This window comes from Gopherus flavomarginatus, chromosome 15 (assembly GCF_025201925.1).
Source record: "Gopherus flavomarginatus isolate rGopFla2 chromosome 15, rGopFla2.mat.asm, whole genome shotgun sequence".
Taxonomy (NCBI): Eukaryota; Metazoa; Chordata; order Testudines; family Testudinidae; genus Gopherus; species Gopherus flavomarginatus.
Window position 1 is genome coordinate 3,547,946 of NC_066631.1, and position 26,546 is coordinate 3,574,491.

Genomic DNA, 26,546 nt, shown 5'->3' on the forward strand with positions numbered 1-26,546 from the left:
GCAAACAGGGCGAGCTGCTGCGAGAGGATCAGTGAACAGAATCGTGTCTGCAGCCACAGGTTGCCCGGGGAGAGCAGGCGGAAGCCAGCAGAGTGGAGCTCCCCTGCCTCCTAGCGGCAGCAAGGGGAAACGCTCCCTTCCCTTCCCAGCCAAAGGGGGGAGCAGGGAGAGGGGCAGCTGTCCCCCTCTGCACCCTCCTACGTCAGCTTCAGTGAATTGACATGCACGTCAAGCTGCAACTGTCTGCAAAGGAGCCACTTCCCCGGCAAGTGTCTGAGGCTCACAGGCTGGGATGGGCTTGGCTGGCTGAATAGAATCAGGGCTGGTGTATTCCCAAGGCTGGGGAATAGAGCCAGGTTGGTAGCAGGGCTGCATGCCCCACTCCCAGGCCTGCAGTTTGCATTGGCACTGCGCTTGCCGTCACACCAGCATTTTGCCTGGGTGCTGGCAGCCAGCAGAGAGTTTGAGACAAGCTGGCACTGTACGAATTACCCTTGAAAGGGATTAACCAAGTCCCAAATGCCACCCCAGCCTGGCAAAGCTGAACACTCACCATTACACTGGGCACTGCCTAACTCCCTGCCGCTTCATCTCACCTTCTCCCCAGGGATCTCGGACTGCTTTATAAACACTAAAAAAGCCCCACAGCCCCTCTGTGCAGCATCAGTATCCCAATTTTATAGATGGGGAAACGGAGGCACAGGACGAGGCCATGACTTGCCCAAGGTCATCCACCAGAGCAGTGGGAGAGCTGGGAACAGAACCCAGGCCCCCAGCTCAGACCTTATTCACAAACTATCCTCTCTGCAAGAAAAAAAGGGGCCAGTTTCTGCCCTCGGTTACACTGGAGTCATCCCAGCAAAGCTCTTGCTGTGTTAACCAGGAGTTGCTGAGAATGGAATTTGGCCCAGGAGGGAGGAAGCCCAGGTGCATTTACTGAAGAATGCTGTTACTATGTCAGCGATCGTGTGAGCACCAAAAGCTTTGGTGGGGAGATAAGCTCACCAGTGATGGATACAGATGGAATGTGCAGCCTTAAGGACCCAGCTAGAGATCAATCCAGATGGCTCTCAATCAGCCAAGATTGGGCATGATGATGATGGAGGAAGTCCAGGGATGTGTGTATGAGGGAGTGGAAGGGTTATTACCATACCCTTGGTGTGCACCATCCCAGTGCTTCTGCTGCAGCTCTCTCACTGCCCTGAGCTCTGCCTCTGCACCTAATACTCACAAATCTACCAGAAGAATAGCTCCTCTGCCCACCTCCACAGCCCGCTCTGCCACCTGCCACATGCTAGAGCTGAGTGATGACAAGTGGACTCTACCGGCCTGATTCAGTGCCAGCTTACCCCGCTGTAAGTGGGAGTAACTCCACTGGAGTCAGTGGAGCCATGCTGAGGTGCAGCAGGCCAGGAGAGAGAATCAGCCCTGTGTCTCAACATGATTTTTATCTCCTGAATTCTTCCTGCCCCCACATCAGGTCTGCAAAACAGGGAGGAGGACGGATGTTATATAGAGTGTGTGCTGGGAATGGAAGCTGGATAAATAGGCAGCTTCTACAAGTACCCTCTCAACGGCCCAATCCAAAGTCCACTGAAGTCAATAGAAAGGCTCCTGCTGGCTCCAGTGGGCCCAAATTAATACAAGGGTCACGGTGGCAAATTACACCTGTGATCAGAAATCCAACGCCAGCCCAACAGAAGTTCATATCAATCTTGTCTGTCATAGAATCATAGACTATCAGGGTTGGAAAGGACCTCAGGAGGTATCTAGTCCAATCCCCTGCTCAGAGCAGGACCAATCTCCAACTAAGTCATCCCAGCCAAGGCTTTGTCAAGCCTAACCTTAAAAACCTCTAAAGAAGGAGATTCCACCACCTCCCTAGGTAACCCATTCCAGTGCTTCATCACCCTCCTAGTAAAAAAGTTTTTCCTAATATTCAACCTAAACCTCCCTGTGCAACCTAAACCTTCCCCATGCAAACCCCTGATTAAGGAACCCCCTGCCAAGTCTTGGGGAGACCTTAAAAATACTAGAAGAGCTGAACAAATTCCTACTCCTCCGTCCCATGATTTCACTGTCATTGCTGATTGCTACCTGGACAGATTGTCCCTTCCCGTGGGGGCAGGAAACCTTGAGGAGCTGAGCTGGCAGAGTTTCTCCTCAAGGAAGAAGGATAGAGGGGCCTTTGGAGATTGCAAGGGGTGTAGCAGGCTACCCTAAGCTCCTTCTCTGCTGCTGTGACTCAGAACAGATGTCAAGAGACCATGCCTGGAGCCACCAAGCAGCACCATCTGTGTTGGTCATTCTGGGAGCCAGAGAGAACCAGAGAGTCTGTCTGTCTCTAGCAACCTCAACAAGCATCTTCCCTCCCCTTTGTATTCGTAACAACTGAGTCCATCTTGTGTCTTCCTTATCCCAAGGGGCATTTGGGATGCAACTCCCCCATCCCCACACATCACCAGAACCCATGGGGATAGGTCCTGCTGAAAGGCTTGCCGGCTTTTGCTGTCAGGGCCCTATCCCACCCTGACAGCATGGCTCCACTGATAGTCCCTCCCTACAACCTCAGCTGCAGTCTGATGGCAGGGATCAGGCCCACATATATTTTTGACTCAGTAGTACTCCTCTGACTATTGAATAAGGATTGGTCCCTTGTACTACGGTGTGTAGAGCTATGAACTGGCAACACTCTAGATTTCTGTGTCCTGCACTTTTAAATGGCTAAGAACTCTTGTCTTTGAAGACAGCAGTCGTGTTCCTGTGGGAGATCCACACACTAAGACCAATCTTATTTAACCTTTTTATTACTGACCTTGGCACAACAAGCAGGAATGTGCTAATAAAGTTTGCGGATGACACAAAGCTGGGAGGTATTGCTAACACAGAGAAGGACCGGGATATCATACAGCAAGATCTGGATGACCTTGTAAACTGGAGTAATAGTAATAGGATGAAATTTAATAGTGAAAAGTGCAAGGTCATGCATTTAGGGATTAATAATAAGAATTTTAGTTATAAATTGGGGACACATCAGTTGGAAGCAACAGAGGAGGAGAAGGACCTTGGAGTATTGGTTGATCACAGGATGACTATGAGCCGCCATTGTAATATGGCTGTTAAAAAAGCTAATACGGTTTTAGGATGCATCAGGCGAGGTATTTCCAGCAAAGATAAGGAGGTATTAGTACCGTTATATAAGGCACTGGTGAGACCTCATCTGGAATACTGTGTGCAGTTCTGGTCTCCCATGTTTAAGAAGGATGAATTCAAACTGGAACAGGTTCAGAGAAGGGCTACTAGGATGATCCGAGGAATGGAAAACCTGTCTTATGAAAGGAGACTCAAAGAGCTTGGCTTGTTTAGCCTAACCAAAAGAAGGTGGAGGGGAGATACGATTGCTCTCTCTAAATATATCAGAAGGATTAATATTAGGGAGGGAGAGGAATTATTTAAGATTAGTACCAATGTAGACACAAGAACAAATGGGTATAAACTGGACACTAGGAAGTTTAGACTTGAAATTAGATGAAGGTTTCTAACCATTAGAGGAGTGAAGTTCTGGAACAGTCTTCCAAGGGGAGTAGTGGGGGCAAAAGACATACCTGGCTTTAAGACTAAGCTTGATAAGTTTATGGAAAGGATGGTATGATGGGATAGCTTAATTTTGGCAATTGATCTTTGATTATCAGCAGGTAAGTATACCCAGTGGTCTTTGATGGGATGTTAGATGGGATGGGATCGGAGTTACTGCAGAGAATTCTTTCCTGAGTGCTGGCTGGTGAGTCTTGCCCACTCGCTCAGGGTTTAGCTGATCGCCATATTTGGGGTCGAGAGGGAATTTTCCTCCGGGGCAGATTGGCAGAGGCCCTGGAAGTTTTTTGCCTTCCTCTGCAGCGTGGGGCATGGGTCACTTGCTGGTGGATTATCTGCAGCTTGAGGTCTTCAAACCACAATTTGAAGACTTCAATAACTCAGACATAGGTTAGGAGTTTGTTATAGAAGTGGATGGGTAGGGTTCTGTGGCCTGCTTTGTGCAGGAGGTCAGACTAGATGATCATATTGGTCCCTTCTGACCCTAAAGTCTATAAGTCTATCTAGAGAAGTTCTTTAGACTAAAAACGCATGGCTGTTCTTTGTGTGTGCCTGGACTAAACGCACATAACTTATTTGTCTCCCTACTGAATTCCTGGAAGTCAGCCGTGGATGTATTTTCATTGTCAGTCAGTAGCCCAGCCCAGTGATTTCCCAGGAGCATTTGGCACATTTCAGCTCACTACCATGGTAATACAGCACCTTAGACTGGTATGCCACTATATGTGACTACAGCAATCCGGATATGAAGAGATTACAACTATTTACACACGGATATTGTGCATCAGCAATGATGCAGAACAAAATGGAGCAAAGTCTATGAATGGGCAGCAGGTGCCACGTGAGAAACTGACAAATCTTTCTTTCAAAAGCAACTCTTCCAGAGTGCATTTTATGCTTATTGCAATTAATTAGTAATTAATTATGACTAAAGACCCAAGCATGAAACAGGATGTTTCTTTCTTTCTTCCCTCCTGCTGTATATTCCTTTCCTAAAGTCAGAGAGCCAAATTCAGAGATGACTCTAACCTGGAGTCATTTAGGCTCTGATTCTCAAAGGTATTTAGGTGAAAGCAATAGGCATTAGGCACTTAATTACGTTTGAAAATTTGGATCTTATACCTCCTTCAGCCTCTGTCAGCCCCAATCCCCAGCATATAGCTCACATCTTCAGGTTGCTGTAATGGGATTCTACTTGTGCTGACAGTCATCTCTAGTGCAGCTGCAGGGATGCCAGCCAGTTGAAATCTAGTTAATAAAGAAAAGTTAATTGTTTCATTGCACTGGATCTCCCCTTGCCAATTTTTGTGGCTTTATAAATCACATTTTCTGTTTTCAGGAAGTTTTGTATTTCCCCACTTTCTAGAAGGACACACAAGTGAGATGAAATCGCCAATAGCAAAACAGCCCAGGTCATTATACACACAGTGGCTACCAATTCCAGGCACCTTTTTTGGCAGTTAGAAACCTAAATACCTTTGTGGCTCCAGACCTGAGCTCCTACAACTGCAGCAGAAATCAACAGAAGCTCTGGATGCCCAGAATGTCTGAAAAATCAGGCTCAGATTGAATCAGGTTGAGTGCCCCAAAACTGAGGTCTTTTGTAAGTACACCAAGCAAACAGAGTGAAAGAATTGTAATTTTTAAGTGGAAAGTGTCTCTAACTGAGACAACCCAGTCATGAGAAGGCATTGGCTGATCAATGCAGATAAAGATTTGTGCATGCAAGTATGCCATGTAATACAGAACAAGGGATGAGGATTCCTTAACATGTCACAATATATAGGTAGGACGGGTTCTAAATCAAACAAACATTCTCCAGGTGGAGAAATAGTCTTTACAAAGCAATCGGCTAACAGTACTCTGTATTTTTAAGATAGGCTAGGGATGCAGCATAGACCTGCAAGGAGTCAATAACAGGGCTAGCCCTGGTCCATGACTGGGGCTTCTAAGTCTATGGTAATATTGTAATAAATATGGTAATAAAAACATGAGAACAGCCATACAGGGTCAGATCGAAGGTCCATCATGCCCAGTATGCTGACAGTGAGCAGTGCCAGGTGCCCCAGAGGGTATGAACCTAACAGGTAATGATCACGCGATCTCTCTCCTGCTGTCCATCTCCACAAATTTATACTAAATACCAAAGCCAGCAGTGAGCCAGTCTTGTTAGTTTATCCCAGTGATTTATGGGAGGAAGGCCAGCCCAGTGGTTAAGATACTAGACTGAGAGTCAGGTTCAGTTCCCTGTTCCACTGCAGACTCCTTGTGTGATCTGTACAATGGGGGTAACAGCACCGCCCTACCTCACAGGGGTGTAAGTGGAAGATTGTGAGTTGCCTGGATAATCCAGTAGTGAGGGGCCAGATAAATGGGCTCAGATCTTAGGATCACATTTCAACGGCAGACCAGAGCCCCATTAACTTCAGTACTGGCACACAGGGCTCTGCCCATATAAATCTGACTGCAGGACCTATCTATCTTTAGCACATATGCCTCCCATTTCTGTAGTGTCTGGGCACCTCTCACTCTTTCAGATATTTATCCACAGTTACCGGCTCATAAGGTTTCAAGGGGGCACCTGGTGTTATGGCACGCTGCGGAGGAGGCAGGCATGTCACAGGGGAGCCACTCACAAGGTCCTGCAGCTGCAGCCTAAGTTAAACCAGGTGCTGTAGCAATCATGCAAACCAGACAGAAGAGAAGAGAGGGAAACCCCCGGCCAGGGGAGGGAACAGACTCGTTTACAGGGGGCTACACTTTCCCTTGCTGCCTCCCTCCTGCAAATAAATCCGCATGGTTAGGACGGTTTTGTGGCTCCATCTTCCCTGCACGAGATGTTCTCTAGACTCTCCTGCAGCGAGGCGTGGAAGGGAAACTTTACAGGGCTCCGGGATTCGGAACGCGTGACCATGGCAACAGAACGTCGTGCTGACCGTCTCCTTAGCAACGGGCGGGCGCTGCTCCCTGCCTTGCCCCTTTGCAGGCGCTGGGACGGCAGCCGGGGGCCCACGGCTCCCCATTCCCTGAGCCGAGGGTCCCTGCGGGGGGCTGGGCCACGATGGCTTTCGAACTGGAAAAATATCTGCGGGCAGCTTTCCGGGACAAGCTGCTGCTGCCGCCGTGAGTAAGAACCTTTGCCCCCTACTTGCAGGTAGCTGCTTGTGTGTGAAGGGGTCTCCGCTTGTGTAGCCAGACCCCCTGTAGAGATATGAAGGCACCGGCAGATCTCTGCTCAAGAAGCATGGTAGGGGTAGGCCGCTCTTGGCTCAGGCCCTCGGGGGAGTAGTCTTCCTGCTGATACTAATAGCAGTGGGTGTCTTTATTTGGGTAGCTGGAGGGATGGCTAATTCTTGGGTTTTGTGCCAGCAAGAAAACACTTAGCAGATGCTTCCTGGAGTGATTCTCGGTGGCCTGTTCTAAACCCTTCTTGTTGATCAGGGCTGGAATTCTGCCAGCACTACATAGGGTCCCAAGTAGAACTGTGCAGAGAACGCAGATTCTGTTTTGTGGAGGATTTCAATATTACAGCATTTGGTTTCGTTCGAATTCGGAACAAAAACCCCAACAGCTTTGAAGTTCTCCATGAAAGTGAATGGAGCCCTGACCCAGTGCCCCAAACCCTGGGAGCCCTGGAGACCTGGCCCTGTGGCAGGGGGCTGGGCTAGCTGGCTACCCTGGAGATGCAGACACTGCAAAGTCCTGAAATTCCACCTGACACAGCAGTCTGCATGACTGGCTGCTCCAGGGTGGTGAAGCCTGGGCTTAGTTGGCAAGAACCCAGGCAGGTTTCTGCTGGTACTTTGGTGTAACCAGACTGGCTCTGCAAAACATTCCAACTTAGCCAAATCAGCAAATTCCACCCAGCTATTGAATTTTTCCAGCCAACTCTCGTGATTTTGTCATGAGTCTCATGATAATTATTGTTTTCCTTAAAGCTCCAGCTCCTGGAGTCAAGTGGATATGTGATTATTTCAGCCCTCATTCTTAAAGAAAAAGTAAATTTCAAGCCCTTGTGGCTGTGGAGAAAGCTTCAAAATGTGACCCCAGTGCACCCTAAAGGCTCAAAAAGCAGAAGGCAAATAAAAATATCCCCAAACCTATTATTTTTACATAATCTCATGATTTGAAAGCCAGTCTCATGATTTTTGGTGAGCCTGGCTCCTGCTTTTTAAACATTTGGGGCTGGCAATATAGGAGGTGCAAAGTTGAAGATGGAACCAGGGTCAGAGGAAGTGGATATGGGGCAGTGGAAGCACTCCACAGAAAAGCAAACACAAAGCTTCATCAGGGTTTTCTAGAAGTGTTGTTTCCTGCTCCTGGGGATGTGGTGAACATTTGGTCTTGTACCAAACAAACTGTTGTCTGCACTCAGGAATCAGAAGGCCTGGTTATAGAACAGGTTAGGAGCATGTGATGATCCCATCTGCTGCCTGCATGTGCTTCCCTTGGCTGCACTGTGGTGTATTTTAAGCAATTCCCTAAGCCAGGCTCACACTTCATATTTTACATCCACGTATGTCAAAGCAAGGAGGGTGAGTATCACGGTCCTCGTTTTACAGCTTGGTAAACGAAGGCCCAGAGCAGTGGAGGTACTGACTTACCCCAGGTCATGCAGCAGATTAATGGGAGAATCTAGACTGGAACCGTTGTTGCCTAGCTCCCAGTCTGGTGTCCTGTCCACCCAATCACACTGCCTCACGTGAATGCAACATTGCCAGCCTCACGCATTAAAAACACAGGGGTCAGGCGTTGTGATTTTTAAGCCAATTAACGTTGGGCCCTTCCTATATGCTTTCTGGTGTCTGAGCCTTTAGGACACACTTGCTTCACATTTTCAAGCTTTTCTCAGCAGCCATAAAGGCTAGGAAATTAAAAAAAAAAATCTGGATTCTCAGGCAATCTCATGACTCCAGCAGCTGCAGCTTTAAGAAATATACTCAAGATAGTGACACTTGCAGCTACATTACACCTGTTGGGAACACAGCTTAGTAAAGCCCAGGTCACTTTCATGAGACCAATACTGGAATACCGCATCCAGTTCTGGTGTCCACGGTTTAAAAAGGATGTTGGAAAATAGGAGATGTGCAGGAGAGCCACAAAAAAGATTTGTGTCATGGAGAAAATGCCTTGCAGCGAGAGTTTTCAAGAGCTCAATTACAAAGAAGATTGGGGGTGACTTGATTAGTGTTTAAGGACCTTTGCAGGGAGAAAATCCTGGGTACTAAGGGCTGCTTAGTTTAGTGGAGAAAGGCTGAAGAGGAACCAATGGCTGGAAGCTGAAGCCAGACACATTTTTAGCAATGAGGGGGATTGTCCATTGGAACTAGCTACGAAGGGGAGTGGTGGAATCTCCATCTCAAGATTGGAAGCCTTTTAGGAAGATTTGCTTTAGGCAGACAAGTTATTGGATCAGGGTGGGGGTAACTGGGCAAAATTCTCTGGCCTGTGTTACACAGGAAGTTGGACTAGATGATCTAGTGATCCCTCCTGGCAAGTGAATCTACACTGCCAGTCCAAACTACAGCATGGCAGACAGCTGTTTTGTAACAAGAGCCTCCAAACAGTAAAGGCGAATAGATACAGCTCAACCCCCAAACATTACGTAACCATATTCTTTGGGTAGTACCCAGTTCTGATAAGTTTTGGGTTTTTTTCCCCCTCCAGTTTGGCCACATTTATCTAGCCAATCAAGTCTGTCTGAGTTGAGTCAGTTCTTTAGGGACTCAGATGAGAGTGCATAGCCACCAGTTTTCTATGCATGGGAAAAAGGGAAAACAAACAATTAGCTTTGCCTTCTAATCTGCTACCCAATCAGGGCATAATTTGTAAACATCACTTGCTGTGATTCCCATCTCAAGCACTGAGAGCAGGCTTTTAAAACAGAGGGACACCAGGAGTGACTTGTTATGCCTAAACTCTTGCTCACCGCAGCGGGAACCCTGGTTGGGTTCATGCCACTTTATAGCACATGAAGCTGCTCCCTCTGAAGTTGGTGGCAGCAGGGTGACAAAACTCTCGTAAGCTCTGCCTGCCTGTGCAGCCACCCACATTATCTTGTGGGGAGCATTGTACTAGGAGTGTTCCTCTTTTGTGTGTGCACATGTGTTCGTGCATGCTTATGTGACAGCCACTATCTTGGCAAATACATCAGAGATTGAAACAGGGACTTCCAGTGCTAACCGCATGAACTGCTACATCTTCGCTGGGGCAGTAACAGACTCATATCTCCTATGGATTGGACATAGGGAGGGACCTGTAGCACACTCTTTGATTAGGTGTAAAGCCATTAGTAATCTTGACATGTAAATTGCCATTCGGTATCAGAGTTAACATGCAGATTGCAAGGAGTGGGATCAGTTTACATGCCTCAGAGCTATTGTTTCAGGCTGCTGCAGACTCCGACAGATGGCACAACGTTGGTTCACATTCTTTGCCGTCATAAATGCTAAAGACTTTTTTTTTTAAAGCAACAACATCAACTTAGTAATCACTCCTCTGTCTGACCTCCTCTAATATAAATAACACCTAAAAGGACTATAACTATGTAAGCAGGGCTTGCCCTGCCAGAGCACCCTTCTGTGGCTGGCCACAGTGCAACAAGCAAGTCCTTCCTTGCTTTCCCCAGCAGTGGCCAGCACCAGCTGAGTTGCCCATCTTCTCCACCACAGACCAGACCAATGGTTACCTTCTCCGCCCGGGAAAAGAACGTTGTCCCTTTCAGAGGCTAATCCAAACCCTGCAGCCTGGCATCATTTAGTAGTTTCAGCCACCAGCAGATCCCTCAAAGTCAGACCATTCTACCCTTCCGAGCAGAATACGTAAAAATGCAGCAGTTCTCCAGCCCCACTCATATTCCAGGGCTCCCCCTTCTGGCAATTGTCTGTGCTGCTTACAACTCTCCTGCAGCCCTCAAGTCCTTGCAAGAGGGCTCCTTGTATCCCTCCACTGCCCAGTCCCTTTGCCTGCAAGTCCTACCCCTGCCCATGGGAATCTCCCTCCAAAATCCAGGCTTGGTCTGCTCTGCCTGAGCTGGTTCTTCCCCTTTACCAAGGTGCCTCTGCAGGAGCCAGCTACTCAACAGGCTTTTCCTCCTCTGACCTGTTAGCACTCAACTACTGCTCCTTCCTGCTCCCCTCACTGAGCTGCTGCCTGGCCCTTTAGAGAGGCCAGGTGCTCTCACTCAGGGTTGCCAAGTGTCTGGTTTTCGATAGAACACCTGGTCAAAAAGGGACCCTGGCAGCTCTGGTCAGCACTGCTAAAAGTGCAGGTAGTAGCACAGTGGGGCTAAGGCAGGCTCCCTGCCTGGCCTGGCTCCATGCAACTCCAGTGGCTGGCATGTCTGGCTCCTAGGCACAGGGGTGGCCAAGTGGCCTCTGTGTGATACCTTTACACTGAGTGCCAGCTCTGCAGCTCACCCTGGCTGGGAACTACAGGCACAAGCAGTGTACAGAGTCCCATGGCCCCTCTGCCTAAGAGACGGACAGGCTGGCCACTTCTGGGAGCCACCTGAGGTAAGCGCCACCTGGCCAGAGCCCGTACCCTGAACTCCTCCTGGGCCCCAACCCCCTGCTCCAGGTTGAAACCCCCTCCTTCAGCCTAGCCCCCTCACAGCCCTGAGCCCCTTTCCACACCCTGAAGCCCTCATTTCTGGCCCCATGCTGGAGCCCGCACCCCCTCCCACACCCCAACCCTGCACTCAGACAACCCTGCACTCAGGCTCTTGCTAGAGGTGAGCTGGACCTATTCCTTCTTAAAAGGCCAGTCACCCTGTGACAAATTGGAAGAGATTTGCGAAAAGAGCTCTCGCCTTTTTTTGGTTTCAGTTTGTTGCTTTGGGCCCAGTCGAGCTTGCTGTTGCCCTGCACGTTTGTTAAGGAGTCACTTTTCCCTGTCGTTTCTCTAACAGTAACATGAGAGAGAAAAAACTAGTTTTAAAACCAATTGGAAACTTGTGATTGTAAAACCACAATCTCTGTTTAGGCACCGGGCAGGCTCTGGATTAGAAACCAATTTCAGCTCGTCCCCTGGGATAGATCGGGATGGAACTGGGGGAAAAATTAGTACTCATGGCTCTGTGTTCCCCCAAGGCCAGCCCTGAAATTAGTTAGGTTGCCTGCTGACTGTGCATCCCTTGACATGAAAGCGTTACATTTGGTGGCCACTGAGGAGAAGAGCTGGCATGTGGAGCTGCAGTGGCCCAGCCCACATCAGGAGGTCCAAGTAAACATGTGGCATTTGCAGTAAGGACAAGTGTGGAGCCCTTCTATCTCAGTGGTTCTGTACCCAGTCCGGCATACCTTTTTCGGCTCCCCGGGTGCCACTGATGGCAATGGAGGCTGAAGAGGAGTTAGCAGAGTTCCACCAGGGCCAGGTATGGGGCTGGCAGTCTCCTATTTGTTCCTCCCCTGCAGGAAAATGCCTGAAAGAGAAGATGACTACCTGACCCCTGCCACCTGCCTGCTGGAGAAGAGGAGGGAGCTAGCAGAGGTGGAACAAGCCCTGTTGGCACAGAAAGAGGTAAACCCAGCTGCACAGGGCTGTGCCTGTTAACTTGAGGTTTATGATTCCTAAATGGTGGGGTCCCTGGATGGGCAAGGGGTGTTGCTGGGGGCATCAGAGCCTCGAAGGAGGTTGAGAATGCAAAGCGAGTCCTTACTGTTTTCATGTCACTGGGGTTGCACTGTGGGAAGTGGCTGGTCACTTCCTGAGGGCTCAAGGGCAGGAGGAGAGATGCACAATGCAATTAATGGAGAAAACTCCTGCTTTAAAGACACCCAACATCAGTGGACTGAAGCTGGTTGGGAAAAATGCTTCCCCCACCTCCCCACAGAAAATTGCAGTTCAGAGAAAATTCAAATAACCAAAAGATTTTGGCCCAAACCTGAAAAGTTTAACAGCAAAAAATGTTGCTGCAGTTTGTAAAGCACTATGGGTTACTTTGGTGTACCGGTGTCGATTACAATAAATGTGATTTTGCCCAGCGTTGATCGGCCTATTAATCTGTTATGCCACAGTGTGGCCAAGTATGTACATAGCGAGAGGGAGAGAGAGAGAACAGTACAAAATACTTTGGTGATGTAATAATAGTTACAGAAATAAAGAGCAGAGAACAATTAAACAGGACATTTAGAGAATTGTGTAATAGAGAGAGAGATTTAATGTAATGGCCGAGCAGCGGCAGGGGAGAGGAACTAAGAGATGGGCAAGGGAAAAAAGCGTTTAGATGAGATTTTAAGAGTTGGCAAGTCAGTTAATGAGATGGCACTGCTGCAGAGGAGGAGGCCCCTGCACCAGCAGTGGCCATCACTGGATCCTCGGTATTAGATCAAATGTGTCAGTAAATCGTTTGGATGGAACCTAGAATGTCCCCAGGCTCCCCACCCCTCAGACTCCCACATATGCTCTGTGCTGCAGGCCAGCTATTCCTGCATAGACCAAGGTGTGTATTTTGTTCTGTGACTATACAGCTTCTAGCAGTGGGGTCCTGCTCCGCTAGGCATTACCACAATACAAATAATTGTTACTAACAATGGTCCAGATCCTCAAAAGTATTTAGGTGCCTAATTCCCATGGAAGCCCCCAGTCTAGCAGGCAATGCAGCTGGATATTCAGCTACACTGTGACTGCTATGGCTGACTCCAAGAGACAGTGACAATAGCGGTGCACTGGTCTACCCATGCAGCACTGATAACGCTGGCCAATCCTTTGGGCATGGAGCCACAGGGGATTAAGATGAAACCGGGACTAGATCCACCAGAATGCCAGGGAGGGCTTTGCACAGCATTTAGTCAGCACTCCGCTCCTTGGTTCTGTATAACTGCTGCCACTTGGGCTGATAGCAAGGCAGGAACCTGGGACCTTCAGTGCTAAAAGCATGATTCTCTGCTGCTTGTGCTGAAGGGCTAACTCCCTCTGTTGGTAGCACTAGTAGGCTTGTATCCTTATATGTGGATGAGCCATTAGAAGGAGACAGTAACGCCCACATTCTGGCAGCATGTTACCCTCGCTCTACAAAACACTCAGCATTAGGCAGACTTGCTGCTCCTGCACTGCAGGGGATGCAGCTTTGAAGCCCTCTCTTCTCAGATGCTGAGCCTCCTCACCCAAGCCCAGGTGTTCTGAGGGTCCTTGCGCCCCCTGCTGGTGAAGGCTCAGGAAGGATTGCTTGGGCTGGCCCCACCTCCTGACTGGCCTTGTCCTGGCCTCCTGTAGGAGTTCCAGATGAAGATGGAGAGCCTGCAGCAGCGCCAGAAGGAACTGCAGCACAAGGAGGGGCAGCTCAAGGAGGCTATCTTCAAATTTGACAAGTTCTTAAAGGTACAAGTCCCACATGAAGATCCTGGGGCCGGGAGGAAAGCCTGCTGGCTGGGGTGGAGATGGACTGTACCCGGAAGGTATTGCTCTTGCCAAATTAAACTACAGAGCAAGCATGTGTCAAATCCATTTCCACTGGATCATAGACTCAATCATAGGACTGGAGGGGACATCGAGAGGTCATCTAATCCAGTCTCCTCACTAATGGCAGGACTTAGTATTATCCAGACCATCCCTGACAGGTGTTTGTCTAACCTGCTCTTAAAAACCTCCAATGATGAAGATTCTACACCCTCTCTCGGCAGTTTATTCCAGTGCTTAACTACTCTGTCACTTAGGGCTGGTCCACACTACGAGGGGGAAATCGATCTTAGATATGCAACTTCAGCTACGTGAATAACGTAGCTGAAGTCGAATATCTAAGATCAGATTACTCACCCGTCCACACCGCATGGGATCAATGTTCGCGGCTCTCCCTGTCGATTCCGGAACTCCGTTGGGGTTGATGGAGTTCCGGAATCAATATAAGCGCGCTCGGGGATGGATATATCGCGTCTAGATTAGACCCGATATATCGATCCCCGAGCAATCGATTTTAACCCGCTGATATGGCGGGTAGTCTGGACATAGCCTCAGGAAGTGTTTCCTAATGTCCAACCTAAACCGCCCTTCCCCCAATTTAAGCCCACTGCTACTTGTCCTATTCTCCAAGATTGAGAATAATTTTTCTCCTTCCTCCTTGTAACAGCCTTTTATGTACTTGAAAACTGTTACGTCCCCTCTCCATCTTCTCTTCTCCAGACTAAACAAACCCAATTTTTTCAGTCTTCCCTCATAGATCATGTTTTCTAGACCTTTAATCATTTTTGTTACTCTTCTCTGGACTTTCTCCAATTTGTCCACGTCGTTCAGGAAATGTGATGCCCAGAACTGAATGCAATACTTCAGTTGAAACCGAACTCAGCGCAGAGTAGAGCGGGCAAATTACTTCTCGTGTCTTGCTTACAACACTCCTGCTAATACATCCCAGAATGATGTTTGCTTTTTTTCCCCCCCCGCAACAGTGTTACACTGACTCAGATTTAGCTTGTGGGTCTCTATAACTCTCAGATCCCTTTCCCAGTACTCCTTGCTAGGCAGTCAGTTCCCATTTTGTATGTGTGCAACTGATTGTTTCTTCCTAAGTGGAGTACTTTGCATTTGACCATATTCATTTTCATCCTATTTTCTTCAGACCATTTCTCCAGTTTGTCCAGATCATTTTGAATTTTAATCCTACCCTCCAAAGCATTTGCAAATCCTCCCACCTTGGTATCATCTGCAAACTTTATAAGTGTACTCTCTGCCATTATCTAAATCATTGATGAAGATATTGAGCAGAACTAGACCCCAAACTGATCCCTGTGGGACTCCACTTGTTATGCCCTTCCAGCATGACTGTGAACCACTGATAACTACTCCCTGGAAATGATTTTCAACCAGTTTTGCACCCACCTTATAGCAGCTCCATCTAGGTTGTATTTCCCTAGTTTGTTTATAAGAAGATCACGCGAGACAGTATCAAAAGCCTCATTTAAAATCAAGATATACCACATCTACCGCTTCCCCCCATCCACAAAGCTTGTTACCCTGCCAAAGAAAGCTATTTGTTCTTGATAAATCCATGCTGACTGTTACTTATCACCTTAATATCTTCTAGATGTTTGCAGATTGATTGCTTAATTATTTGCTCCATTATCTTTCCAGGTACTGAAGTTAAACTGCCTGGTCTGTAATTCCCCGAGTTGTCCTTATTCCCCTTTTTATAGATAGGCACTAGATTTGCCCTTTCCAGTTGTCTGGAATCTCTCTCGTCTGCCGTGACTTTTAGCTGAGACATTAGTGATTATCTTCAATCTCCTCAGTCAGCTCCTTGAGTGTTCACCAGGGTCTGATGAATTCCATAGAAGACATCTAACTTGTCTCAGTAATTTTTAACTGGTTCTTTCCCTATTTTAGCCTCTGATCCTACCTTGTTTTCATTGGTGTTCATAATGTCAGATGTTCAATTGCTAAGAACCTGTCTGGTGAAAACAAAGTCATTTAGCACGTCTGCCATTTCCCTCATCATCCAAATTCCTCGGCACATCCAGGCACCACTAATGACCTCAGCTACAGAGTCTTGCAGCTACAGGGATCCAGTCTGGGCTCTGCTCTCGGCAATATGCTTTGGTTCCAGACTCTAGGTGCATTTGGATCCAATTCTGGTTCTGCCCATTTCTGATTCCCTAATATACACAAACAGTGCAACTTATCAGTGGGGATTGAATCAGGGAGCTTCTGCTTTAGATCCAACAGTTTCAGCTAAAGGAGCAGCTTCTCCAGCAAGGTGTCAGTAGAAGGTTGTTGCTCTGCGAACACACAACCCTCTGGTGTGGCAGCAGTGCTACACAACAAGCATGTGGATTCAGTGTGGTGGGGAGCTTGCCCTTTGACGTTACCTGGTTCCCTGTGTTGTGGGTGGCAGGACAATGACTCCAAGCGGAGCCGGGCGCTGCACAAGGTGAGTGAACAGCGGGAGCAGGTGGTGCAGAAGGTTGTGGAGGCCATGCGGTTGCGCCAGGAGATTGCCCGGCTGCTCGTGGAGAGGGACAGGCTGCAGCGGCGCCTGGAAGCTCATGCCATCTTCTGGAGCTACCTCCAGGCGGTGTTGGAGAAGACCGAGCAGGTGAGGGGGGACTCTGCAGGGAGCTGCTGGGGGGGAGGGTCAGGAGCAGGGAGCACTATCTGTCTCTAGATACCCCCATGCCAACTTCCCCACTCCCCATTTTCTACCAGATCCCCTCCCCAGCTCTGCACTGTCCCCTTCCCAGTTACTGACCTTCCCTGTGCTGAAAAGCACCCTGATACCCCCTGCGAGTGCTCAGTCCCTCCCCAACTGCCAGTCCCCAGACAAGTGCTGGCATTTCCCCTCCCGCAATGCCCTGACCCACTGTTGTTACCGAGCCACCCTGACCTCCAGTGCCAGTAACAAGTGATCTGAGTCCTGCTTCTAGGCCACAGCATCTGACAGTCACAACCTCTCCTCAGCTGCAGCACCCCTCACCACACTCCCACGCACCCTCTCCCAGCCGCAGCACCCTGCCACACACTCCCCTGCACCTTCTCACGGCCGCAGCACCCCATGCCCCTGCAACTGCCCCGCACCCCCTCACAGCCACAGCACTTGTCACCCACAACTGCCCCCCTCACATCCACGGCACCATCCCTACCACAACTGCCCTGCACCCCGTCATGGACACAGAACACTGTCACCCACAACTGCCCCTCATGGCTGCAGCACCCCCCACTCCAGTACCCCTCAGGCTGCAGTACCCCCCACACAACTAACCCACACCCCCTCAAACCGTGGCACCCGTCACCCACAACTGCCCCACACTCCCTCACAGCTATGGCACCCTCCCACCCCACCCCCACAGCTGCTCTGTGCCCCTTCATGGCCATGGCACCCATCCCCCACAATTGCCCTGTGCCTCATCAAGGCCACAGCACTTTCCCCCACAACTGCCCCGAGCCCCTTCACGGCCATGGCAGCCGTCACCCACAGGTGCGTTTCACAGCTGCAGCACCCGTCCCCCCACAACTACCCCATGCCCCCTCATGGCTGCAGCACCCATCACCTATAACTACCCCTCACAGCTGCAGCACTCCCCCTCCTCGCCCCAATTGCCCTGTGCCTCATTAAGGCCACAGCACTTTCCCCCACAACTGCCCCGCATCCTCTCACAGCTGTGGCACCTGTCACCTACAACTGCTCCCCACGACTGCAACCCCCCCCAACTGCCCCATGCACTTCCTCATGGCCGCAGCATCCTTCCCCCACAACTGTCCTGTGCCCCCAGGGCCGTCCTTAGGCATAGGCAGAATAGGCAGCCGCGCAGGGCCTCACTCTGCCTGGGGGCACCACACTGCAGGCAGCCCAGACAGTGGAGAAGCAGGGCTGCTGGGTCCTAGAGAGAGCCGAATGCAGCACAGTCTGAGGAATGGGATTGGCTGCTGGGGTCTCTGGGGAGGGGAGGGGGTAGGGTTGGGGAAGGAGCTCACCTGTGAGTGTGACTCTTTCCCCCCGGCTGAGGTCAGGTGAGGCAGGCTCTGTGGCTCTGGAACCAGTATCCTTTGTTGTGCCCCATAACATCCATTCTTCTCCCCCCCTGCCCCATGGAGCACCCCCTCCTTTCTCCCTCCTCCCCAGGAGCACCCCTCTCTCTCTCCTCCCTCCCCTCCGTCAGGGCTGGGTTGGGTGAGGTGCTGGGGGTAGGTGGGGGCTGGCTGCCTGCTGAGGAATGAAAGTGAAAGTAACTCACTTCCTCTGCAGGCAGCCAGGATTGGAATGTCACACAGGGTTTGGTTGGGGTTGGCCAGATGTGTGAAAAATCAGGATAGGGGATTGGGGTACAGTGAGCAGATATCCCTATTTTATAGGGACAGTCCCAATTTTGGGGTCTTTTTCTTATATAGGCTCCTTTTACCCCCCCACCCCCACCCATCCCTGTCCTGATTTTACACACTTTCTGTCTGGTCACTCTAGGTGGGGGTAATTGGTGCCTATATAAGACAAAGCCCCAAATATCGGGACTGGCCCTATAAAATCCAGACATCTGGATCTGGCCACCCTAGCTGGGGAGCACCTCTCCCCTGTGCTGGCAGCTGCCAGCGATCCATCTCATCCGGGGGGAGCTGCACAGGGCAGGATGAGCTGCTGTGGCTCCATCGGTGCCCCGTCCCTGAGATCAGATGCTGTGCTAACTTCAGCATGGTCTGTTGGGCTGGCGGTGGTGCCCATTGGCGTGTGATTGGACCTGAGGGTTTGCTGCTGCTGTTGCCACTCTGCACCCCGAGAGGTGGATTTTGGGGTCCTGCAGTTTTCCACCTATCTCCTCCTCTACTGCAGCTGTTGGACCAGCAGGCTGGGGGGTGAGCCAAGCATGAAAGCAGTACTGTGTTGCCATTTAGATTGTCATTTAACAACTTTGTTTGCCAAAAATTCTTGCTAACAATCCTGAATCCAATTTCAATATTTTTTTTTTAAAAATCAATATCTTAGCCAAAAACAGAAAATTAAGTTGTTGACAATTATTAGTGACAGGTTTGGTTTGAGACAGGGAGTGGGTCAGTTTTCATCAGAGAAACAAAAGATGTTGACTGACTTTCCTATAGCCTGTTACTCCTGATAAGAGCCCTCCAACAACTGTAATATGCTCATCTCCTTACCAATGTATAAAGCAGGGTTCGGCAACCTACGGCACACATGTCAAAGGTGGCAGGTGAGCTGATTTTTGATGGTATGCAGCAGCAGGCTGAGCGGCTCAGCCCATCACTGCTCTGGGGTTCCGGCTGCTGCCCTATTGCCAGCTGGAATACCAGCCATCGGCCCCACTCAGAACCTGCTTCTGGCCTGGGGACCCCCAAGGAACCCCAGGCTGGCAGTGGGCTGAGCAGGCCAGCTGAACCACTTAACCTGCTGTCAGCCTGGGGTTCCATTCACTCAGCCGGCAGCAGGCTGAGTGGGCTGGTGGCGGGCTGAGCAGGGCCGGTGGGGGGTTGAGTGGCTCAGTCCGCTGCCAGTCTGGGGTGCCAGCAGCACTCAGCCTACTGCTACTCCGGGGTTCCAGCTGCCGGCCCCTTGCCAGTCAGGAGCTCAGCCGCCAGCCCCACTCTGCCTCCTGCCAGCCTGGGTGAGCAGAATCCCAGGCTGGTAGCGGGCTGAGGGGGGGTTGGCAGCCGGGATCCTGGCTGGCAGGAGTTGGTGGTCAGAACCCCAGACCAGAAGCGGGCTGAGCAGGGCCTGGGATCCTTGTCTAGGGTTCCAGCCACCAGCCCGCTGCTGGTTTGGGGTTTCATCTACTCAGCTGGCAGTGGCCTGAGCAGGACTGGTGGCCAAGACCTCAGATAATAACAATAGTTTATTTATATAATATAGACATAGAGAGAAACCTTCTACAAACATTAAAATGTATTACTGGCACGAGAAACCTTAAATTACAGTGAACTTGGCACACCACTTCTGAAAGGTTGTCAACCCCTGGTATAGAGTGACCATATGTTGTACTAAGATTCTCCTGCTCTTTTTTTCTCTTGTGAGTCAGTATAACTTTTGCCAGCCCAGAAGTTGGACAGCCAATGTTTTACGTTTTCACAATGTTTTCTCCAACTTTCGTAAAGTAAATACATAGTTAATATGAGTGTAAAAGGCCAGGGACACTTCTTTGTGAAGAATCTGTACAGCAGATCATGCCCATAGACAATCCAGAAAAGAAATTTGAGGTTGAATTTTTTAATGTTGTGATGGATAAAGCAGTATCTGCTGTTGATGAAAGGTTTAATACCTTGCAAGTACACCATGAACAGTTTGGATTTTTGTATGACATAACTAAATTCAATGAAATAGGAAAACAAGAGCAACTAATGACAAAGTGCAAGAATCTAGAGAGCCTCCTGAAGCATGGTGATAGTTTTGATTTAAGTGGACTTGAACTGTACGAAGAATTGAGTACACTGTCATCAATGTTGCCACATGCAAAATCGGTGATGGACATTGTACAGTTTATTCATACCCGCAAACTTGTTGACATATATCCTAATGTGTATATTGCCACTCGTATTCTACTGACAATTCCTGTAACAGTAGCATCAGGAGAACGGAGTTTCTCAAAACTAAAGCTCATTAAAAACTATCTCCGCTCTACAATGAGTCAGGAACGCTTGACTGGTCTTGCGTTCTTGCGATCGAACAAGACACGACTTTGTCTTTGTCATACGATGACATTATTACTGATTTTGCAGCCAAAAAAGCCAGAAAGATTGCTTTTAATTAAAAACAAATCTTTGTTTCAATACCTCTTCATATAAATTTCCAATAAAATTTTGATAAATTAAAAAATATATATTATTTGCATTATTCTGTCATATCAGAATTTTTTCTATAGTGCTGCTTCTTTAGTGCTAGTCCATCAGCATTACAGTGTGCTTAATTAAGTTTAACTGGTTTTAATAATGTGAATGTGGCAAGTTTTCCAATACTATAAGCTTATGTTTGTGTTGCTAAGAGCAGATCAGGCACAGGGGCACCAGTTTAATAATCTCGCCTAGGGCACCATAAATCCTAAGGCCGGCCCTGTGTGCCCCCCATGGCCCCGCCACTCCTCAGAGCTGCAGCACCTGTCACCACAACTGCCCTGGTCCTCTCAGCCAGAGCAGCCTCCCCACCCCCGCCAAGTGCCCTGATCCCTCCCCAGCTGACGTCCTTGGGGAGTTTGTAGCCTGAAACTGGTGGTGCTGAAACAAGCTAACCCTGCCCCTTAGTGGGTGAGGAGGTGGCCTCCCCTGGGAAAAGAAGTGCTGGAACACGCCATGCTCCGCCTGCAGCGCCAGCTGCTCTAGGAAAGCCACTAGGCCCCTCAGGCTCAACCCAGCCACTCAGTAACCTCATCTGTGGGGCAGGGCCCCAGTGCAAGGAGTAGGGTGAGAGGCGGCTGGTTCTGGCTCAGATCCCAGTGACCCACGGTGACTTGGACACTCCACTCAAACCTGCTAGAGCAAGGTGCACAGGGCACGCTGGTGCACCAGAGATCTCGGGGCAAGGGTTGGGGCGGGGGGCAGGCAGGGAATGAAGCATCACAGGGTGGGGGAGGTCCCTGACCGGATGTAGAGATGCACTCAGCGTAACAACGGGATAGCCCTGCTCATTCAAATCCAGTGTAACCCCTCTCTTACGCCACCTGTGAAAGGGACTCCATTCCCAGGCCGCAGGCCTGCCTCTCTGTCCCGAATGAGCACCCCTAACCCTCTGCCTCCCCTGTTGTCCCTTCCTCCCCCACCGTCCCCTCCTCGGGCAGTTCCAGGAAATCCAGGTGCTGATTGACCGCTTCAGGACACTGACTGCCACCAACGTGTCGCTGGTGCAGCAGGACCTGGGGAGCCGGGAGGCCATGGCGGAGAAGCAGGCCCAGCTCCAGCAGTACCTGGAGCAGAGCAACAATGAGATCATGCAGCTCAACAACCAGCTGGCCGTGCTGCAGGCCCAGCAGGAGCAGGCCCGGGCCAAGGTGCACCAGTGGGTAAGTGGGGAGACTGTAGCCCTCTGGCATGCCAGGGGCAGGGGACTGTTAAGAGGCTCCACTGGCCCTATGAAACTGGGGCATGGGGCAGTTTCTTAGCGGCTCCTTCAGCCTTGTGGGATGTGTGGCCAGGTCACAGGGGTGCTCTCAGCCTCCGTCAGTGGCCCCAGTGACACTCCTGCACCACTTCCATGATGGGCCCTGCTGCCTGACCTACCCTGAGCTGGAGGGGGTATTGGCCGCACCCTGCTCTGCCGTCCCTCCCCAGCTGGGTCCTTGCTCGCTGCCAGCATGGCGGGGCTGGCAGTCTGCCCAGAATGGCTGCTGCCCTCCCCCTCGCTTTCCCTAAAGAGAACGTGTGACTCCTGGGGGTGGGGGCAGTGGGCTGGGCCTGGTTCCTGCTGGGATGGCGCCAGCCTCGCCCATGCAGCATGCTGGTGCCTCCAGTGAGCAGGCTGGAGAGCAGGTGGCTGGTGATGCAGCCCCTGTGAGCAGGGTGCTGAGGGAGGGATGGGGGTGCAGCAGGTGCAGAGCAAACACTGCAGGGGTAGGATCAGACCAACTTGGCGTGTCTATAATACACTAGCGCTTCTGCTAGGCCCAGGCACGAGCCTGCAGGGTGCATCATCCACCAACCCCCTCCCCCCTTCAGAAGCCTTGGTGCGGGGATGGAGCCCAGTGCACATCAGGCTCTGTCATGCCAGCTTCTAGCATGAAGAGCATCTTCTGGGCAGGCTCTGTCTGTCTGTGAACCCTCCACCCCTCGAGGGACCTGTGAGCTGAAGTGGCTTCCTGTTGTCCACTGGACAGGGTGTGGGCGTGGGTCTCCATTACTCACCAGGCACAGTCCTGTGGGCTGCACTAGAATGAGGTCACCCCAGGTATTAGCACTTGTGCCTCTCTGGGAGGATTTGAACTCAGGACTGTCTGAGTGCAGAGTAGGGATGCATGCGTGCCCCCAGCTAGAGGCTGCTCTGTCTCACAGCTGGTGCCATGGGGCTGTGTGCTGGGTGCTGCTGCAGGGTGCCATGCCCACAGGATGGGAAGTGCAAATGGACAGCTGGGCTCAGCCAGGTAGGAGCCAGGATGCTGGGGTTCTGCTCTCAACTCTGCTGCTGGTGTGCGGCTTGGTGCTGAGCAAGCTGCCCCCTTCCACCCTACACGAAGTGGAGATAATCCATCCCTACTTCCCAGGGCCGGGCCGAGGCCTGGTTCACATACGGGGACGCTGCCAAGGGGGAACGAAGGCAGCGCCCCATGGTCAGAGGGCACAAAGAGGAACTCGAGGCAGCATTGCTGGGGATGGAGCAACTGATCAAAGAATCTGCTGTGGGAGGGAGATGAGCCCAATCAGTGAGGAAGGGGACAACTATCGCTGGGCTGTGTGGCCATAACCTAGTCCTGGTGCATGGCGACTGCTGGCTGGGTATCACTGCTCTAGCGAGGGTGCTGAGAGAGTATTGGTTGATCACAGGATGACTATGAGCCGCCAATGTGATATGGCCGTTAAAAAAGCTAATGCAGTTTTAGGGTGCATCAGGCAAGGTATTTCCAGCAAAGATAAGGAGCTGTTAGTACCGTTTTATATAAGGCACTGGTGAGACCTCACCTGGAATAGTGTGTGCAGTTCTGGTCTCCCATGTTTAAGAAGGAAGAATTCAAACTGGAACAGGTACAGAGAAGGGCTACTAGGATGATCTGAGGAATGGAAAACCTGTCTTATGAAAGGAGACTCAAAGAGCTTGGCTTGTTTAGCCTAACCAAAAGAAGGTGGGGGGGGGGATATGCTTGCTCTTTATAAATATATCAGAGGGGTTAATATTAGGGAGGGAGAGGAATTATTTAAGCTTAGTACCAATGTGGACACAAGAACAAATGGGTATAAACTGGACACTAGGAAGTTTAGACTTGAAATTAGACGAAGGCTTCTAACCATTAGAGGAGTGAAGTTCTGGAACAGCCTTCCAAGGGGAGTAGTGGGGGCAAAAGACATATCTGGCTTTAAGACTAAGCTTGATAAGTTTATGGAAGGGATGGTATGATGGGAGAGCTTAATTTTGGCAATTGATCTTTGATTATCAGCAGATAAGTATGCCCAGTGGTCTGTGATGGGATGTTAGATGGGATGGGATCAGAGTTACTGCAGAGAATTCTTTCCTGGGTGCTGGCTGGTGAGTCTTGCCCACATGCTCAGGGTTTAGCTGATCGCCATATTTGGGGTCGAGAGGGAATTTTCCTCCAGGGGAGATTGGCAGAGGCCCTGGAGGTTTTTCGCCTTCCTCTGCAGCGTGGGGCATGGGTCGCTTGCTGGTGGATTCTCTGCAGCTTGAGGTCTCCAAACCACAATTTGAAGACTTCAGTAACTCAGACATAGGTTAGGGGTTTGTTATAGAAGTGGATGGGTAGGGTTCTGTGGCCTGCTTTGTGCAGGTCAGACTAGATGATCATATTGGTCCCTTCTGACCTTAAAGTCTATGAGTCTCCTCCAGTGCTATAAGGCAGATGCGCTGCTTGGCTGGGGCAGGCCATTTGGGGAACACGGAGTGGGATGCAATGCATGTGACAAGGCATCCCATAACCCTCTGCTCCAATCTCAATGCAGGAGTCCAAGTGGACTGAGATCCAGAACACAGCTGCCAAGAAGACCCTGCAACTGGGGCAGATCAAGATGGCTACCCTCAACCTCTTCCAGCTGGTGACAAAGCAAATGAAGCTGCAGGTGGATGTCCCCCTGGAGGACACGGAAACCCAGCTTGACACGGTCAGAGATGCAGCCGCCCGCTCTGCTTCGTGGCATTTGGCTTTCCCCAGCCCTATGCTCTGAGATGCTCGCTGTGGAAACTAAACGCAGCCTACAGCCAATGCTTCTGCACCATCCTGTACAGCACCTCCCACTGGAAGAGCTTGAGACTGGAGTAGCCAATACTCCTGTCCTGCTCCGTGCAGTGCCCCTCCTGGGACAGGACAGGCCTAGTAGCTGTGGGCCCCTCTGTACCCGAGGCCACTACAGGGAGTGGGCCATACTATTTGCTACAGCCGCTCCTGCTGGGATTTCTCCTCCTTTTAAGGCTTGCCATGTTTTCAGGACATCACTGAAATCCAGGTAAAGTTCCTTTCTAAAGCAGCCGTGCTCTGTCTCCATCAGGTTCAGCTCTGCATGCTCGACCTGGCTGACATCCTTGCTGACCTCCGCAAAGGGGACCCTGCACCTGCCATACAGCCCTCGCCTGCTGCTGCCAGCTAAGCCACTCAGCATCCTCCCAGCTGCACCACCTCCACTGTGAGTTTGCTGCTGATGCTGGCTTTGGGCAGCCTGATTTCCACCCTCTTCCCCCACTTGCCTGAATGTAGCTTGCACCTTGTGTTACAAGATCAGGCCTGTGGCTTATTGCTGCTTTCAAGGGGGCTAAGCCTCATATCACTGACTCACCATCCTCCAAATCACCTACAATTCCTGCCCCACAGGAGCGTACCCTGCGTTGGCTCAAAGCACCAGCCCAGCAGCCTGATCTAGGCGGGAATGAAGGCAGCATTTCCCCACCTATACCTCAATTTATGCAAAGATCACAGACACACTTGCCAATCTGTGCAGAGACCAACAAAGTCAGTGTTAGATGGGCAAGTGGGTGGAGGGCAGGCACTGGGGAGTTCCCCCACAGTACATGTCCTACAAATTACCCACTAAACTTGTGACCCTGCATTTTTTACTGCAGAAGGTACCACTCACAGCTGCTTTTTCCAGCCGGACACTGCTGGCACGGAGATGCTGGGGGGTGTTATGCCTGAAATTAACAAACCCACCCCACTGACCATAGCGACTGGCGGTGCAGGAACCATGGGCAGTGGCTGACTGAACCATGGCTCCTGAATGCCCCTGTGTTTGAGGGAACCTGCTGGGGTCAATCCTGCTCAACCACGGTTGGGAGCTCCTAGCTCCTCCCACTTTCCAGTGGCCTGGAAGGGCCCTGGGTCACAGAGTCCAGGCCCTGATAGTGCAGCAGCCCCCTCACATCAGCCCATTCACAAACTTCCAGAGCTCCAGCTGTCTGGTTGTTTTGAGCCCCTGCTCCTCAGGGGGTGGGGATGGGAGGCTGGTCCAGAACCTCTCCTCTGATGGTTAGAAACCATTTTCTCTTTCCAGCATCAGTTCACCCCATATCCTGCACCAAGCCGGGGCTGCAGCTGTGTTTGCAGCACCAGTCGGGGGAGCTGTGCTGCAGGTTGTGACTGATCCCACTGGCCAGCATCCCCAGGCTGAGTACCACCCTGCTGCTAGTGAAACGGTGGGAGGTATTGTGGACAAAGCCTGCATTCGAAAAACAACTCAACCGTGATGGTGAGCCCATGTGATGGCCAGCATCCCCGTGGCTGAACTGGAACCCTCTGGAGCTGACCACAGCTGGGACTCCACCTTGAGCTGATGGGCCAAAGGGCCCAAGCTGGAGCTGTAGGACACGTATTGGCTTTGGCCCAGGCACACAGAGCTATGATACATCCTGACCCCTGATCAGACCCTGCTCTGCACCTCTTATGGTTCCT

General features: G+C 50.7%; 2 protein-coding genes across 2 annotated transcripts in view; one reads left to right on the forward strand and one right to left on the reverse strand.

Annotated features, from left to right (window-relative positions):
• Positions 1-16,464, reverse strand: part of RASAL1 (RAS protein activator like 1) — a 140,497-nt gene extending 124,033 nt beyond the window's left edge. Inside the window, exon 1 of the mRNA XM_050923892.1 lies at positions 16,058-16,464. The gene's annotated coding sequence lies outside the window, so the exon portion shown is untranslated. The remainder of the gene's footprint in view (positions 1-16,057) is intronic.
• Positions 6,335-25,275, forward strand: CFAP73 (cilia and flagella associated protein 73). Its single transcript, XM_050923866.1, has 7 exons — positions 6,335-6,714; positions 12,009-12,114; positions 13,810-13,914; positions 16,418-16,618; positions 21,786-22,007; positions 24,610-24,768; positions 25,153-25,275. The coding sequence occupies exons 1-7, from the start codon at positions 6,656-6,658 to the stop codon at positions 25,249-25,251; spliced, it is 951 nt and encodes a 316-aa protein (XP_050779823.1). The 5' UTR covers positions 6,335-6,655; the 3' UTR covers positions 25,252-25,275.
• The last annotated feature ends 1,271 nt before the right edge of the window (positions 25,276-26,546 follow it).